Genomic DNA, 18460 nt, shown 5'->3' with positions numbered 1-18460 from the left:
CCATCCTTGTCCTCCGAAAGGGAAAAGGGCAGATTTAGACACTTGATTGACTGGTCTGCTAATAGTAATAACCATTATCTGATAAACTTGATAGCATTCATATGTCAAGATTAAGATGAAAACAGTGACTAGACTTTATATACAGCTTTGATAAGTGTATCTATAGCATTTAGTGCACCCCTAACATTTGTGCAGAGAGAGAAGACTTTCCAATGCTATTGAGCCAGATAACTCTGTATTAACTCTCTGAGGGTACTGTAGCTTGTTCAGGAACAGTGTGGAATACATCACTTGTCCCTTTTTATTGTACAATTTAAATGTCTAATGGGAAAACGCTACATTAACAGATTTTTTTTTTTTATGTGCTAAAAGCTTGCATTTTGGCAGAAAGAACCATTTTCATGGAATTGATCACAAAATATGAATATGTGATTCACACCTGACTGTTATGTCTTACTAACATCCAATTGTCAGTTTTATTTCACAAAAATATTCCATTATCTCTCCATTTTATTATTAATTTTGAATAGAAGTCTTGAGTCATTAAATGAGGTTAAAGACAACATGTCAGCTAAATGCACCTTTTTTAAAAAGGTTGGTATATATCTCTGTTTTAAAAAAATTATTGCTTATTTTTCAGTATTTACATGGATAGGATTAGAGGCACATTGAGGATAAGAAGGTGCATCCCACTATTATTTACAGTGTAGTGCCATTCAAAGACTCTGCTCTTGTCTCTCTATTTTTCTGCTAAGCAGTACAAAAACAGGGCAAAAATACATTCCTGTCTTGAAAAACGTGCTTACTTTGTAAATAACAGTATAAGCATCTGTCAGATAAAGAGTTTGAGTAATCCAAAATGTATTCGTGAACAAGAAAACCACATTTTCATTTTATTCCTAGGATATACAGTCTTTTAAACTTTTTTGGGTTGTTTTTTGGGTTTTTTTTGGTTTGGTTTTTTTGTGTGTGTGCATGAGTGTGTTAAAGACAGAGCAAGATGGAGAGCATTTGTTTGCAGGAGAGAAAATTTGATCCCATTGGCCATTGCAAACCAAATTTCAACAAAATCTCAACTAAGACAATGCCTGTCTCTGGATTTATGAGACACAAGAATTCAGATGTGTGAAAGAGTGTGTAAATATCCAGCCTCAGGAAAAGCTTCCAACAGAAGTAGACAACTATGAGGTATAAGCCCTTAGAAAACTCCACTGTAGCTCAGATACTTTATTCAAGTGTACACCAATTATAAGTGTGGGTCAGGTGGAAAACAGACTCCCCAGAATATAAACTCAGAGTAGAAAAGGAATAACTGTATTCTTTCTTTAGTCATGGAAATATTTCTGTCTTTATTGTTTACTTAGATGATGAAACTTTTAATCTGATATTAAGCAGTAAAATTTCATAGTATGAAATTCCAGCTGATGATGTTTCTGCCTGACTTGTAACAACTGTTGAAAACTTCCTTCTTCCAATATAGCAGAGTAACACCTCTTGTCTCTGATTACATTTCTCATGACTTCACCCTTAAAATTCCCAGCACACCTATTTGTGCACATTTCAATATCTCTGGTGACCAAGTAACATATACATTTAATAACTAAGTTAACTATTGGGAAACAAAGAACACATACATACATTAAAAACATGGAAAACACCTTTCTCCCCGTTTCCTAGTCTCAAATTCCATTCAGGTTCTTCTCATCCCCACTTCCTAGTCTCTACTTCAGTCCAGACACCTCTCCTCCCACTTCTGATGGCTGCAGGTTGTACTCAGTCCCTTCAGTGAGGAAAAGGTTTTGCAAGAAGCTGTGGTCAGCACGTAGTGACTTCTTATTTATTTTGTCTGCTTCAGCATGGATCTGCACAGGCCTCAGTCCCTTCAGGGCAGCAAGCATCTAATGAAAGTTTTCATTTTTTTTCTTTCCATAAAGAAAGAAAAATACTTTCAAAGTAGTTCCAAGATAAATTAGAAAGCAGAATGTAATAAACTCTTTCAAATACTCAGGGTATATCTATAATTCCTCTCTGATATGATGGTATTTGTATATGTGGCAGAGCTGGAGTTTACCTTAACAGGAGGAATAGGGGAAAACCATTTTTTTTAAATTAGATTTGGAAAAAAAAGGATTATTATTAATAATATATATTCCAGACTATCCAGAAGAGGAAGGCAAGAAAAAAACATTGAACTTTGTAAACAAAAAGAGATGACAAGTATATTTTCCTGCCTTCTCTTTTTCTTTCTACACTAAATGGATATACGTACACACTAACTACTGCTAAAGGATCCTGATGGAGATAAAGACTGATATTCCTCTCAGGAAGAAATGTGAGGCCCTGATGAAAGTATCTTTTCATTGCAGAATAGTTATGGAGATGAATTCCCACTTCCTCTAATGTAAAAGGAGAAAATGTCCGTAAATGGTCAGAAAATAGTATGACTGTGCTAATCCTTAGAATTTAACAAGCAGATCCTTCCACTTCTAGCTAGTTTTGGTACCTTCATCAGACAAAGATAGGACAGAGCTCTGAAGAAGCACAGTAGGTTTTCTCCCCTGGTATGAGAGGGGTGGACAAATAGTAGCAGTAATAAAAAATTAAGTGTACCATTATCTTAAACTCTCAAAACTATGACCTACCAAACATCATATTTCTGAAAATTTATTTTATCAAATGGTATGTCATTTATGTACACGTGAAGGTCTTTTGCATATCTCAATTCACAGAGCTGCTCATGCTCCTAGGACTGAACTGGGCCCATGGGAATCTCGTGAGGTTTAACAAGATCGAGTGCAAGGTGCCGTACCTGGGTGGGGAGAATCCCCACTATCAATCCAGGCAGGGGGATGAACAGATCAGGAGCAGCCCTGGCAGGAAGAACTTGGGGGTGCTGGTGAATGAGAGGCTGGATGTGAGCCAGCAATGTGCACTCACAGCCCAGAAAGCCCAGAGTGTCCTGGGCTGCATCCAAAGCAGTGAGGGCAGGGGGGTGAGGGAAGGGATTCTGCCTCTCTACTCTGCTCTGGTGAGACCCCACCTGCAGTGCTGCATCCAGACCTTGGGTCCCCCAGCACAGGAAGGACATGGACTTGTTGGAGAAAGTCCAAAAGAGGCCACTGAGTTGATTAGAGGAATGGAGCATGTCTCCTATGAGGAAAGGCTGAGAGAATTGGGTTTGTTCAGCCTGGAGGAGAGAAGGCTTTGCAATGACCTAATTGCGGCCTTCCAGTACCTGGAGAGAGCCCACAGGAAAGATGGAGAGGGACTTCTTATAGGTGTGTGCAGTGACAGGACAGAGAAGAATGGCTCCAAACTGAAAAAGAGTAGGTTTAAATTAGATATCAGGAAGAAATTCTTTACTGTGAGGGTGGTGAGGCACTGGAACAGGTTGCCCAGAGAAGTTATGGATTCCTGTCCCTGGAAGTGTTCAAGGCCAGGCTGGATGGGGCTCTGAACAACCTGGTCTAGTGAAAGGTGTCCATGCCCAAGGCAGAGGGGGTAGAACAAGATGATCTTTAAGGTCCCTTCAAAACCAGGTGATTCTATGATTCTATGACTTGTTAGTGCAAAGCTCAGTTTACAACTTTGTAGTTTTGATAGTTCTCCAGAAACATGATGGTGACTTCAGTTGCGTGCAGTTCAGTGACAGCAACTAGAGATCCCTAAGAAAATTAAATATAAGCCAGTTTAATGTAAGGGCCTGTAACGAGCTGTGTAAAAACACAAAGATTTTTATTCCTTTGATTAGAAACATGAGAGGAATATTTTACTGAAGTCCAAGATCTTACATATGGACTAACAAAGTAATAATATGTTTTTATTTTGGGGGGATTATGGTCATAAGCTTATACATCGACATATAATTTCTCTTCTGGAGAATATTATAGTTAACTTTTTGTTAATGACAAGAACAGCCAGGAAAGCATCATAAATAATTCAGAAAATAAGAAAAACTTTGGAAAGTCAGAATTTTTCACTAATTTAAAAGATAAATGCAGGGGAATAAAAAGTAAAAATTGTTAGTAAATAAAATAATTTTTAATAAATAACCACTCCCCCCACAAAGTTACCAGCTTGATGTTTAGTTACAGAGATAAATATACAGAGCATGAAAAATAAATAAAACCCAGATATCATTGATGAAAAGCCTTCACTTCAAAGGAATTGTCTACAATTCATGCAGTTCTTTATATACAAAGCATCCAGAATGAATGTATTCTGTTTTGAGCAACATGAAAAAAAAATTCAAACTGCTTTTTAAAGACCCAGAAAGTAGAAAGTTAAACCAGCTGCTACAAGCATTGAACAATACAATGTGTGCATGTGGATAAATCAAAGTCAGGATACCAAATAAGACACAATTATCAGGAGTCATCAGGGTAGCCATGTCATTCTGCAAATATATTAGTTAAAAGAAGACCAAAGAAATTCCTGATGCACTACCTAAGTACAATCTAGTGGCCTAATATTATAAATCGGACCAGATTAAAATCCCAGTCAAAAATAGGGATAAATCAGGGTAGGACATGCTTAAATGACTTATTCAGATCGGTGAAGAAAGGTTGACAAAGTCAAGTTCTTAGAAAATTGACTGTAACAAGCTTGACTAATACGGATTACCTTTGAAGATATGAGAAAATGGATGATGAATTGAAAGACAGAGAAAGATCAAATGTAATGTGTATTTTAGAAAGGTAACATCCAGGGAACTAGACACGGTCAGTTACCAGAAAAAAACCTGGAACAAATAACAAATATGCAATGATCTCTAAGATGGTAAGGATGAGTAGCAGTTTGTCAGGACATCTCATGAAGAAATAGTATCCAGTTTTATTCTATGAGAGAGTAGCAGCACTAGCGGATAGAATAAAAATGAAAATTCTCAGAAGTCTAAGAAAACCTGACCTAAACAGCAAGATGCCCTGAATTGGATTTGTTTCTTCTGGAAAGCAGGGGAATGAGGGGAAGTGCAGTAGCAGTTTTTGTCTTCATCAAACAGAAGAAGTGTGAAAAAAGAGGAGAGGAATAGTATCAAACAGAATAAATATTTTGGACAGCAAAGAAGTTTCAGGGTAAACTTCTGTTTCCAAGTTATGTAAAACTTTCTAACAATAAGGTTACTCCGGTGTTGAAGTGGTTTTACTGGGTTGTCTGGGGATTATTCATCAATGAATGTCTGTAAGAATAGCTTCAAACAGACTTCAGTAGAAATAACATTTGTTTGGGTTAGAAGAAGGATAAATGTATGTATGATGTCTGAGTGGCTTTCATCCTTATTTTCTATTTCTATTTATAATTTCAAAACGTTCCAGATTTTCTTGTTCAAAAACCTGTGTAATTTAGAAATAATTCTTTTCTATAAATTCTCATTCAGGTGTAAAGCTTTCAGTCTGTACACATACTGAAGATCGATAATTGCTATTCTAGCTCATAAATTCTGATTCTTATAGCTTTATTAAGAATTAAGAGGTCAGAAAAGGAATTTTTGTGCGGGATTTTTTCCTTTTTTTCTTTTTTCCATTCCCAGCCTCCCCCTAAGTTTGTATATATGCATCTGTAAGTTATTGTTAACATAAAGTAATCTTGGATTACTTATTGCTGATACATCACTAGCCTACTATGATGACAAAATGGTTATTTTACAGTCAGAACTGGGCAAAATCCCTCACTAATTCAAAGTATGTTTTGAAGCAAAGCTGACTTTTGAGATTACATCATTTGCAAAATGATTACATTCAAAACATGACATTGGGAGCAGCAGTTGGCAGTGTAATGGCTCTACTTGTCATTAAATCAGTTAAAACCAAAACAAATGGGATGACTATCACTGTTATGGAGGCAATTAGCTCATTTTGTTATAAATGCAGTAATGTAATAACCTTGATTTGCAATTCATCTGTCTGGGCAGTCGTTTCTTTTGTTACGATGCTATTTTTATTTCAAATATTTCTAAGCATTGTTTAATCAATATTCATTTGGGATTTTCCACCACTGAGGAGGACATTTGGTGCTAAGGATCATAGTTTCTGTAAGATTATATTGACAGCTTCTGACTGATGTTTTGGAGAACAATCCCTGTTCTTTTAAAAAAGAGAAAAAAATGTTATCTTAGTGCACATTACCTTCCAAAACTAAACAGCAAGGATTACTGCAAACTCTTCTTACTGGTGTCCATAGAAGAACAAAAATGTCAGAACACATTTATTTCCTCTCAAAAGTTTGAACCACAGCAATTCAGCCCCAGAATCCTGCCTATCTGATGTTTGTATTTGTATGTTTCTTAGGAATTTTAAAATTGCAGGAAAGTGTTATGCTGAGTACCCTTTAAGCAGTGTTCAGAATTGACTGTCAAAATTATGGAAAGTATATAAACTGTCAGTTTAGCTTCACATTAGAGATATTTTGCTTTTGCTTTTTTTTTTTTTTTTCAGTGAGGAAAAAAAAGCAGATGTCATTTGAAGGATTTGTAAGGTACATGAACTCAGAAGAATGTTCGATATTTAAAAGCCAGCACAAGACCATCTACCAAGATATGAACCATCCATTGTGTGACTATTTTATTTCATCTTCCCACAACACCTACTTGATAGCTGACCAGCTAATGGGACCCAGTCATTTGTGGGGATATACCAGGTATTTAGATACTGATTTTTAATATTTGAAACATTCTTTGGCTTTTTTTTTTAAATGAATACTAAGTCACGTATAATCCTACTTGGCAATCAGGAACAAAGCCATCAGAGATACAAGTTGAAAATGTGAGAGTGGTATTTTATTTTGTGTATAGGGTTTTCAATATACTTGCCAAACCATCTGTTCATAGTCTGGAAACAATCTATTTTTTTCACTTACATCTCAAAAAATCAACCTTTCAGCAAATGAAATCTGTAGTATGGCGCACAGTATACGATAAAATCAGTTTTTAATCTCAACATGGCATGCAAAAATAAATAACTCCCTTTTACAAATATAAAATTCCTGGGCAAACTCTAATCTGATCAATATATAGGATGTAAGGACACAGTGTGTTGGAGTATGTCAAGGATATCTGTGATCAGTGCATGCTGCAAGTTCAGAAACAACAACAACAACAATAAGAAAACATGGGCACTCTGGTAGCCAGGAGGGAGAAAAAACTTTGCAGTGTATGACTCCAAGATGATGATGGCCTGATGACCAGGATGCCTTATTGCCAAGAAAGGGAAGAAGAAAAGGGATGGTGTACTAACAGCAACACAGAGGAGGTAGAAAGTATTAAGAACTTGGAAGACAAGTGTCCAGCATTCCTATTATTTGTACTACATTAGTGATGAGAAAGCAGTTGGAACTGTCATTTATCTCAGCTTTTTTTGTTTTGGTGGCTCTCTGAATATTTCATAATGATTTGCAATCATCAGAAACATTAGTGAGTTTCTCACAGGATTTAAAATTCTGTGATGCTAACACTGCATTGCTGAAAGCAATTACGAAGAGTGTATAAGCCCCCATCTCTTCATCTTTATCTACTGTTAGTCTGAGGAAAATGCTAAAATCAGCTAGAGGAATCTTTGAGATATTGTAAACATGAAGGGCAGTGTGTAAGAGACAGGTTGGTAATGAAGTGAAATAATCTGGAAGAAATGTTTCAATTAGTTCCAAGGTAAATATTAGAGATCTAAGACCTTTAAGGGATGCCATTAGCATATTAAAAATTAAACCAGTAAATTTAAGGCACCTGAGAAACTTTAGCACTCCCTCTTACAAGTAGGGTGGGGGTAGAACAACTGAATTATGTAAAGACCAAGCACAACCTGACTCTCTAAGTGCAATGCTATTATTTTTAAGTAGAGTGATCCTCAAACTTGCAGGCAAGTTCTGGAAAAGTAATAGAAAAGGCCATTTCAAACTTTTACTCATCTATTTTAAGTGACAGTTTCACAATTCCTTTACTGAAATCTTTGACCTTTGTTTTTAGTTTCTTAGTGAAGGTTATTCAGGTAATCCCTTACTCTTTAATGCTCCAATATAGTTTATTACCTAACATAGCTAAGATAAACAACAGAAAGTATTGCTCTGTCTTCTATCTGTATAATTCTATAGGATTTCTTTTGGTTTTTTATGATGAAAAAGTAGAGGCTTTTTTTTTTTTTTTTGGTAATTAACCGATGTGGCTTGTAAACAGAAATACAGCAACTTGTATAAAAAAGTGTTTCTAAAATTGTTTCTCTTCTTCTTTCGAAGTGCTCTCTTAAAAGGATGTCGTTGCCTGGAAATCGACTGCTGGGATGGCTCCAACAATGAACCCGTGGTGTACCACGGGCACACTTTAACAAGCAAGATTCCATTTCGTTCTGTAATCCATGTGATTGACAAGTATGCCTTTATGGTATGTTTATACACCTGTCTGTGTATATAAGTTGGTTAGAATGTGACGGGGGCTTTAACAAAGCCCAGGGACATGGTTGTTGTCGGAGATTCTCCGGGGTAAAACAATAGGAAACAGATTGTTGTGGCAGTGGGAATTGTTGAAATTAATTACAGGAAAATTGTGCTATCTGTTCTTCATATATTTTTAGTCTTTTTTTTTTAAGGAAGAGCAAACATATTTTGCTGAATGATTATAAATGAAACTTGTTGCAAAGAATTCAGGTGATCTTAGTCTAGTTTGTTAGGTGGAATGCTCACCTGAGAACATTTAAGCAAGGACTGAATATAAAGTGTACAACTACTTCAGAATCAGTCTGGTGTTTTACTCCTTTATACTTTTAAAATCTTTTTGCTTCACTTATTCTTCTGTTGCTATCAGTCTGTCTTGTATCCTGCATGTGATCTTATGAAATAGGCAACAACATTAGATTATAGCTGAGTTTGAGACTTACTCTGTTTGCCATTTCCTCTGTTTTTATTTTAAATGTTGAACCTGATACAGGTTGCCAGCTGCTGATGTCTTTTTGTCAGGTGCCTCATTAGGGCAGTGTCCCTTCTGCCCATTTCTGGCAAAGCAGCAAAAGCTGGAGAGTTCTTGGCACTGTCTCAGGCTTTTGTAGAGGTTTCTGACAAAACTCCTGCTCAAATAAGTCCTGAATGAAATTAAGATAACTCCTGAATTCAGGCCAGCATTTTGTTTAAATATATACATCTATGATCATACATTTATATGGATTTTTATGCATGTATTTTTATAGCCTTCTCAGTGTTAATCAAAGCTGTGTTTTTTCTATTCTTATTTCTATATACACAATTTAATTAGCCTCTGATTTTGAAGGTGAAATAAAAAACGTGGTTTTATTTCCCTGTTCTTCAAAACCCATTAGATATAACTCTCCTGCTCTTGCTAATACACCACATGTTGTACTTAACTATAATGCAAACTTCATTTCACAGGGACAAGTTACAGTAAAATGATAAAATCACAATAGGTAATGGTTCATACCAGCTGTGCTTCTATTAGTGGTTAATAGCAAATGCTCAGGAGACAAGTGTGAAGACAGGGTAAAAAACCAGTACTTCCCTTAGAAACTGATAATTTTAAGTCCTGCTGAAGCAAAGATTTTATTCAGAGTTTTTGTTTTTGGTAGCCACCAGTATTACTGGCAATTTATGAGATTTAATTTTACAGTCTATATGGTCGTGTTTCATTTGAGCTATTCTCTGATTTTTACTCAATTTCCTTTGTTTTAACTGTCTTGCTTGAGTACTGTGATGAGCAAAGTGTGAGAGTCCCAAGAAAATTTCCTGATATTATGAAAAAAGTGGAAGCATAGCTTGTTTCTGTAAAGGCAATGATTTCTGAACAAGCTTTAAGGATACTCAGCTTGAAATATCATCAGTTAAAATCTGTCATAAACTAAAGAAAAGACATTTAATCCTGGTGTACTTCATTGATTTTAATTTTAGAGTATGATTTTACCTTTTAAACCCCAAACAGTTCTTTCTACAACTCTGTATATGTCTAGCACTGTTTTAATCCCCCAAAAATCCCAAAGATACATTTTTCTCTTCTTCAATTGTACTTTCTCTTTTCCATAAATATCGTGAGCCTTTATTATGTGTTATTAACCTGGAACAACTGACCTGTATTCTGAACATTTGAAAATAAAGGAAAATAGAGATTGGAAAGGGAACTTTTGTAAGATGTTTTGCAAAAGCAAGTGATCCTCTTTTTATTTATGAATAATAAAATCTTTAAATTATGTTTTCAGTCATCTGCCTATCCACTTGTGCTGTCTTTGGAGAACCACTGCAGCCCTAAACAACAGGAAGTAATGGCAGACTGTTTAAAAAGTATTCTAGGTGACAAACTTCTTTCTTCACCAATTGGTGGTGAGACAGAGATGACTAGACTACCTTCTCCTGAGGTAATAAGATTGCACTTTTCTCTATGAAAGACACGGAAAAAGGTGTGTTTTGTTTTTTTGGGGGTTTTGTTTGTTTTTAATTCTCTGCAACTGAATGTATGGAACACTTCTGGTGTCTGAAATAGACCTCAGATAGTAACAAAACAATATTTAAACAGCACACAGAAGCCACATGAAAAGATACATGTTAGTGTATCTGTTATCTGCTCATTTATTTTTTGTTTTTTAAAGTGAAGGAAATTCCTGAAATTTAAACATGTTATTGAAATGGAAATCTGAATCTAAGTTTTTTGGCAATAACAGTGATGATGAAACTTTCTTATTGAGTTCTGCTACTGCAAAGACATTCTCTCTTTCTCAGTGTGTTTCTCCCTAAGACTGTTTCTCAGCTGGTGGCTTCAGACCCCTGGGATATGAAGTCAGAAAAGGCAATTAGATGGGTGTTGAAAATTTTATTGCAAACTAAAACAAATAAATTCCCATTGTTCCAGTCTTTGCACACAATTTTCTTTCAAGGGCAAAAGTTTTTTTTTTTAATCTCTTGTAGCACAATGCATACATCCAAAATACTTATTTAGACTTGTCACTCTTGCCAGTGCTAGGTATATTTTATACCTTTTTTTGTTTACAGTAATTGAAAAAGAATGCAAATAAAAATGTGGGGAGGAAACACTGTCACAAGAAAAAAAAAACTCACACAATTTTAAGAATTTATCGGGGAAAAAAATTTTTTAAGAGATGTGTCCAAAAGATATGCTAAAGAAATATGCATACTGCTATATTTCCATAACAATGTAATTGTAAATATATTTATTATATAAATTTCTCACCCAACATAGTTTTTTTTGATTGTAGCATTACACCTTTTATATCACAGTGTCCAATGTCCCTTTGAAACCTTGAAAGTTTTTTTGTAACTTTGAAAAAATATAACCTATATTAAACAAGAGGCTTTGTTTTGAAGCTTCTCAAAGCATGACTGGATTCAGTGCATTACACGTCTAAGGATCATATGTTCTCTGCAGCAAGCACAAAATCACTGCACTGCCAATGAATCATGGAGTCACTGAGTCACATAATTAAAAATATTGCTTTTTAAGAGGAATGTCCCTTACCATGAGGTTACTGTGATGCAGGGAATTCATACTTCATATTTTCATAGCTTAAAGTTTTCATATGTCAGCTCTGTAGAATTTTTGCCTGAAAATGCATGGCTGGGTCTATAAGTATGGAAATGCTGTTCAGGTGAGATTCATTCTTGTGAACTCTTAATATATTAAAGTTGTGTGAGATGAGTTCCACATCAACGTGAGAGGTAAGGGTTACCTAAATAATACCACTGTCCTCAGGTGTTTACAAAAATCTGAATTTAATAAATTGTTATCTTGAGAATGAAAAAAAATTAGGATCATCTCCATTTCTCCCGGCTGCCCTGATCAAGGATGTAAGAAAATGGAAATATGCAGCTATGACTGAATTTGTAAACTGAGTAACAAGTTTGACTTTCAGGGAGCATCTTTTTGAAGAACCACTTCTGGTGCATGTTCAAAAGGAGTTCAGTGGTATAACATCTTTAAAGCTTGGGACCTTGTGTATATTCAAGGCCTGGGTAAAACCATTATCATTTGAGTAAGTCAGATGCTAAACTTGGTCTTCAACCTGCTTCACTTAAGCTGTGCAAAAGAGATGTTACAGAACCACAAATGATGAATTTAAAATGCTGTTTGTGAGAAAGATTCTCAGGTAGTGTAAAAAAAAACCACCTGTCACCTATACAGTTTACTCTTCTACTTTTTTCAAGATGGAGCACTGGCAAGAAAAGGGAACAAACCATCTCAGTGTTTTTCAAATGGTTCTCTTGTCTGTTCATGAAGTGGGATACCACAAATTTTCTCCAAACACTTCAAAGAAATTTCTGCCAATTACAGGTTCTTTTTAGATCTTGGAGTTTTGAAGACTTCGATGGAAACTATTTTCTCCTCTGTTGTCTGGTCAATCTTCTAATCCTTTTTCTAAGTAGGTTTTGAGTTATACCTTTCTCAGCTGAGATGATTGTGTGGACTGGGAAGGAGAAATAAAATGCAGAGCAAACCCATTCTTAGGGACCACAGGTCATGCAATGATGTGTCCTACCATTGTAAGCCTGAATGAAAGGTTCAAGAGGACCTTCATAAGACCTGGTTTAAGGAGGTCCAGAAAAGAAAATTGGATGATCACTGAACATTATTGGCCTCTGCTTTTTCTCAACACTTGCTTGCCCTGAAAAAAAACTCACCAGAAAATTTCAGGAAAAGAGGTTTTTTAATTCTTTGCCCTCAGCCATATAGGCACCCTTCCAGCTGACTGTACTAGTACTGTTAATTTCCTGGAATATTATTGTATTCTGTAGCATCTCAACATATAGTTCTTTCTCTACATGTGGAAGAAAGGGAAGGGAAGATTTTTGCTCTCTTTCTTCCTTTCACACACCCCTTATCCGATGAGAAACTGAAGCTACTCTTAAGCTTCACCAATCTTTTCCACCTCCTTCCCAGGTGGATATTTTCCCACCCAAAGCAAAAGACCCACTGCCATTCTTTCCTCACATCTTGGCTACTATGGTGCTCCTAAAGAGACTTCGTGAACTTCCTTTAATATTCACTGGAATATCAGGTCCTTTGAGTCAGTTCCCACATTAAATTACATTTGACATCACTGGCTGGTGCCAGAGATCCCTGCCAGTTGCACCAGCAGTCCTGGTGACATGCTGATATAAAGTGACAGAATGTAGTGTCATATGCAGCAGCCTGTAGATGAACTTAGAAAATATTAGAATCCAAGAGGAGATATATTTTCACTTACCCTGCTGTATCCTTCCTCTCTGAGAAGTTTGACAGCTACTCAAAGAAATAAGTAAGCCTCCAATGTAACACAGAGAAAAGAATGCAAACACATTGATGCTTTTGATGAAGGTTTGTTCCTCAATTATTTTTGTAGCACATCAAACTGCCTTACGCTGCTGACAGGATATACACATGATCTGCTTCAGAATTTTCCATTATTTGCAGGTTTTCTGTCACAAAAGTGGAATGAGATATTGATGTGTTGTTAACTGAAAGTGAAGTGGCAACTATTGTTATTTTACAAGTGGTCTTTAATGTTTACCACACAGCTGCAAGATCAATTACTGCATTGTGGTGGTTCAGAAGCATTTCTGGCCAGGATTGCTGAGGTTTCCCCAGAGTAATTAAAGTAATGGTGTCTGTTTTTCTAGAATGCACCAGTCTTGGTGAACCAAGTATTGAAATCTTCAACATCTAGATATAATAATGGAGTGTGTGTCTAAGAGATTCATATTGCTACTGCACTTTCTTCCCCTCTACCTGTTGCACCGAGAAACTTTCAAAACTTAGTTGTACCTGGCTGTCTGTGACCTGTGCCAAATAGATTCTTACTGACTAACTGTAACATCTGACAAAATGGTAATGGTCAGATTAACCTGTGGCTGTAGGATCCAAAGTTCAGTTTAACCATCCCCACATTTACCTATCTCATGTAACGTTGTAGGGTTTTATAATCTTATTTCTTCGTGATTGAAATACTAGGACATGAAGATTTTCACTGAGAAATTCAAGACCAAGGCTGCTTTAGCATGTCAAATTTTGTTGCTTCAGTGATAAGATTCATTCCTATTTTTTTCACCTACAAGCCAAGTATGCAAATGTCTCGACCAAGTCTTTGCATCAGGAATATCTTTTCTTCTTAGCAAGTCAAAACATTTCTAGTCCACTGTTTTGCCTTTCAATATGCCTATGGCATCTATTCTTTACAAAAATGAGAAGAAAGATGTTGAAAATGTAGCATACCTTGGTGATGGCCTCAAAAATAAGAAAATCAGTATTGTTTATTATAAAATTTCTGGATTCTCTAGGTTCTAGTGAGAACTTACAGAAGACTCATCCAGTTCCTATACCATTTCTGGGCATTACACTCTACAGTCTTTTTCAGGGAACATGGTTTTCCCACAAATGTATTAAACATGCAAAAGTCACTTACCTCTTGTTAATAATTTTCCTGTATTGCAAAACAACCTCAGAAGATAATTAAAAACAAAAAATTGCCATATTTTATATCATAAATCAGGTAGGTCTTAGGCTGATGGTTTATTTGATGTATAAAAATCGGATCCAATGTATCTTCTTGGAACCTTGAACTGTGCTAAGGAATTTGTGAATGAAGGCCCTGAGCATACTACACTAATTAGCCTGGCCAACCTGTAACCATTTTTCTCTGTAATGATCCTTTGGATTTCCTTCCAATCCATCCACCAGAGATTTAGTTGCCTAGGTAGAATGTCATCTCTAATATGGCACAGCTGTTTAGCCTTGGACCAGACTTACATGAAGTCTATTACAGAGCACAATACAGGACTGTAATTTTCAGTGTAGGGGTCTTCTCACTGGGTAAATGTGTTGCATGAAAACTTGTAATGAGACAGCTAAAGTGGAACTCCTGATATAATTAATATCTGTTTAAGTAGAGCTCAGACACTGATGGTAGTATTGATTTCAAGTATCTTGATAACTGTGATTTATAAGGCTGCCACAAAGACATCCATTCCCACTTTTACTAAGTGTGATTCTCTTCTTGAATCAGTGAAAAATGCTGGTGTTGAGTGTTTTTAACAGTTGTACTTAAGAAATTTTGTCATTGTCTTATAAGTTTTCCCTATGTTAGACTTCACTGGAGATATTGCATCTTCACCCTATATCAGTATTTAAGGCATCAATATAAGTCTTGAAATAGAAAACTGTGTAAAACTTAAGTTGATTTTAACCTTGTTACTTAGCAAGGTTTTCAGGATTAGATATTCCTCTAACTAAGCACCTACAGCTGGATAGGAGAAGAGAAAACTCCACACTAGATTTAAATAAGGGAAGCTATTCTCTTTTTAATACTCATCATGCAAAACCAGAGTTTGTTCTCTACATTTCTGAGGAATTAATTTTGTCCTTTTTTGCATTAGTTACAGTACTCAGTTAGGTTGGTTTGCCTGATCTAAATCCATGATTTTGTCTTGGAGTCTTGGAGTCAACTTCAGCTGTTCTGATTTGTGTTGTACATCACATTAACCAGAATGTACAAGAAATAAGTTTTGTTCATTTAATTATGTAAATATTTGTTCCAGTTGATGGTACTTGGAGGCTTTTCCTTATGCCAGCCTTGAAGTCCCATTATGCTCTGGGGAAGATCTATTATGTTTTACATATTTAAATTTTTTATTATGCTTAGAATTTATATAGAAGTACATAGCAAATGTATTTTTAACACATTTTGCCTTTCATATTAAAACTAGAAAGGAGAAGTTATAATGAATGTTCAGACTTTCAGCTCATTAAAAGACTTTTCAGCTCTTTTAGAAGATTTGGACATTCAGAGAAAAAGGTGCTGTGTGTTTAGCATCGCTGATTACCAATTAAAGAACTCCACACAGTCACTGGTTTTTTAGCCATACATTTGTTATAAGGGTTTTTTTTTTTTTGAAGATACATTTGAAGTTCAGACTTAAAATCCTTGATGTGTCATTTTTTCAGTTCAGGGGTGACTTTCCGTGGTTTGGGATAACTATTACTGGAATTTGCTTCTGGCCAAATAATAGCAAAATTTCATATTGCTAGAGTATTCTCTGTAACTGGTTTTGAAAATAGAACTGTGATTTAAAATGTTATCTTTGTAGAAAACTGAAAAAAAAAAACCAAACTTAAAAAACTTTTCCTTCCTCAGGGTATTTACATTTTTGCTCATAGTTCATAAACAGAGCTTTAGAAACTGACTTCAAACATCAGGACCCATTTTTACAGGCTCACACACACATACTATGGCATTTTTTACTTAAAGCAAATTTACATATAGGAGGCAGTAATATAGCCATAGAAAGGTTTTCCTTCCTTATATACTAGGTCCTTTTTTTTTTTTTTTTAAATTTGTAGGATTAAATCTTACTTGCAAATAACAAAATGCAAGACCAAAAGTGGACAGAACTGCTTTTAAATACTGGGAAATGTGAACATGCAAAGGAAAAATCAGAACTTGCAAAAAATATGAGCAGCATTAATCATATTAAAACTCTCCTAAAAATATCGCGGGGGAAAAAAAAATGAGTGCATCAATAAGAAATGAAGGAAATGTTAAAGGGCATCCTTATTCTGAGTCACCAGTGCAGAGAAACTAATCAAATCTTATAGTAGCATGGCATTGATAGATATTAAGCATAAGATATCTCATTCCACTGGCACACTGGCAAACTACTAATACAAGGTCTGAAGTGATGAGGGGATTATGAGCAATGGAGATTGCCATGTAAATAAATGGAATGTCTGTTTCCTTGCCTGTGGCTGTAGTTTCCATTACAGAACTTTGGTTTTATATGTTTGTATCATCTGTACTTTTCATATTTACTTAATGGATACCTTAAAATACAGTATTTCAGTTACCTTTCATTTAGTGAGATTATATGTTCCCTGTTTCTGTAACCTTCCTTTTCGCTAGTGCTTATGAAACTTAAGGAATATTTTTGTGGATCACTTTATTCAAGAATGATAGTAAGTCCTGTTACTCACAGTTCCTGTGTACAGCTGTAGAGGTGAATGTCTGCCACATAATAGCTCCTTTACTATGAATATTATTTCATAAATCTAAGGGAAATATTTGTTCATAGGATTCAGGTGCATAGACGAAAGCCATGTTGTAAGAATTGATTTCATTTAGTGATTTTTTCCCCCTACATTTTATGTTACAGAAGCTGAAACGTGCCCATTTAAAAACAGAGAAGTTGCTTAAGCAAACTCACAAAACTCTGTTACTTCCCTGACCAGATCAGCATGAGGATCCACTGTAAAATAACAAAAAATTTTTAATTTGGTACACGAGACAGACATGCACAAAGGCGGTAATCAGATAAGGCAAAAAATTTCCTGCAGCTGCAATAATAGCTAAAACAACATCCAAATTAACATCAGATACATGTCTCTAAGTATATATATATATATATATATATTTAAGATTATATTATGCATAGTAAAAAAATATACCTTCTATGCCTTGCCTGGCCATCACCTCTGACACTTACTTCCTACTTTTATCTTTTCATGGTTTCAGCATCTGTGTATTTGTGGTGGAGAGCCTTTTCTCCTGTCATGGGTTTAGATAGTCACATTCTGTCACGTGCTTTGATCCCCAGATTCTGTTTGGTTTACTTCTTTTTGGTTTTTGCCTCACTGATATCTATCTTCACTTCATTTTGTCAACTCACTTCATTATACTTAATAAACAACTTCGAACATCAGTTAAACAATACCAAGAGATAAAAACCTACAATTAATCCATACAAAATTCTGGTTACTGCTGTTTAACCTCTTTTCTACAGGCATTAAAATTCAAAGTTCTGATAAAAAATAAAAAAGTTGGAACCATTGAAGAAGGTATGCTCAGGACAGGTGATGAGACTGGTGCTGAGACTGCTACTGAGACTGTTGCTGAGACTGGTGCTGAGACTGAGGACATATCTGAGTCTGAACTGCTGTCTGATGAAGAGACTGATGACACAACCCCTATTTACCGATCCAAGAGTCCCTCCAAAAGAAAAGGAGATCGTAGAACTTCATCCCCACCCCCTTCAAAAAAGTCAAAGGTAACTTTTGTCTTGATTGAATATAGAGATTACATAGATGTATGTCAGCTTCTTTTTTATTCTTTCTTTTTTTTTTTTTTTTTAAGAAGAAGGAATATGTTATCCTAAAATAGAGACTAAATTTGAAAGCTAGACTTTAAAATAGCTTAGAGCAATGCATTTTGAAATGACATGTTTTAGCTCAAGGTTTCAAAGTTTTGCTCTTCTTACAAGAAACTCCAAACTGGACCACGTTTTAGCATCCAAATAAAAGGCAACCCTTCCCTGTGCTCCCATCTTGAGCTTCAACTGCGTTTTTCTCTTTCAAGTCTTGTGCTTGTCCCAGGTGTTCAGTACCACAATAGATCTAAGATGAAGTTGTCCAAATATTTTGTTGGTCCCAAGGCCCTCCTGGAGCTGTGTATGGACAACACTTGTAGCAGTTCTTGATGATGACAGACAGTTAACTATT

General features: G+C 35.6%; 1 protein-coding gene across 1 annotated transcript in view; it reads left to right on the top strand.

Moving 5' to 3' along the window:
* The window catches only part of PLCZ1 (phospholipase C zeta 1), a 47275-nt gene that overhangs the window by 6256 nt on the left and 22559 nt on the right, over positions 1-18460 (top strand). The window contains exons 4-7 of the mRNA XM_027665201.1: positions 6435-6636; positions 8224-8368; positions 10185-10340; positions 17746-18009. Of these exons, the coding sequence (XP_027521002.1) occupies positions 6435-6636; positions 8224-8368; positions 10185-10340; positions 17746-18009 (767 nt within the window). The remainder of the gene's footprint in view (positions 1-6434; positions 6637-8223; positions 8369-10184; positions 10341-17745; positions 18010-18460) is intronic.

This window comes from Corapipo altera, unplaced genomic scaffold (assembly GCF_003945725.1).
Source record: "Corapipo altera isolate COAL_440 unplaced genomic scaffold, ASM394572v1 1, whole genome shotgun sequence".
Classification (NCBI taxonomy): domain Eukaryota; kingdom Metazoa; phylum Chordata; class Aves; order Passeriformes; family Pipridae; genus Corapipo; species Corapipo altera.
The sequence above is the reverse complement of the archived record's forward strand: the minus strand, read 5'-3'. Positions and strand labels throughout refer to the sequence as shown.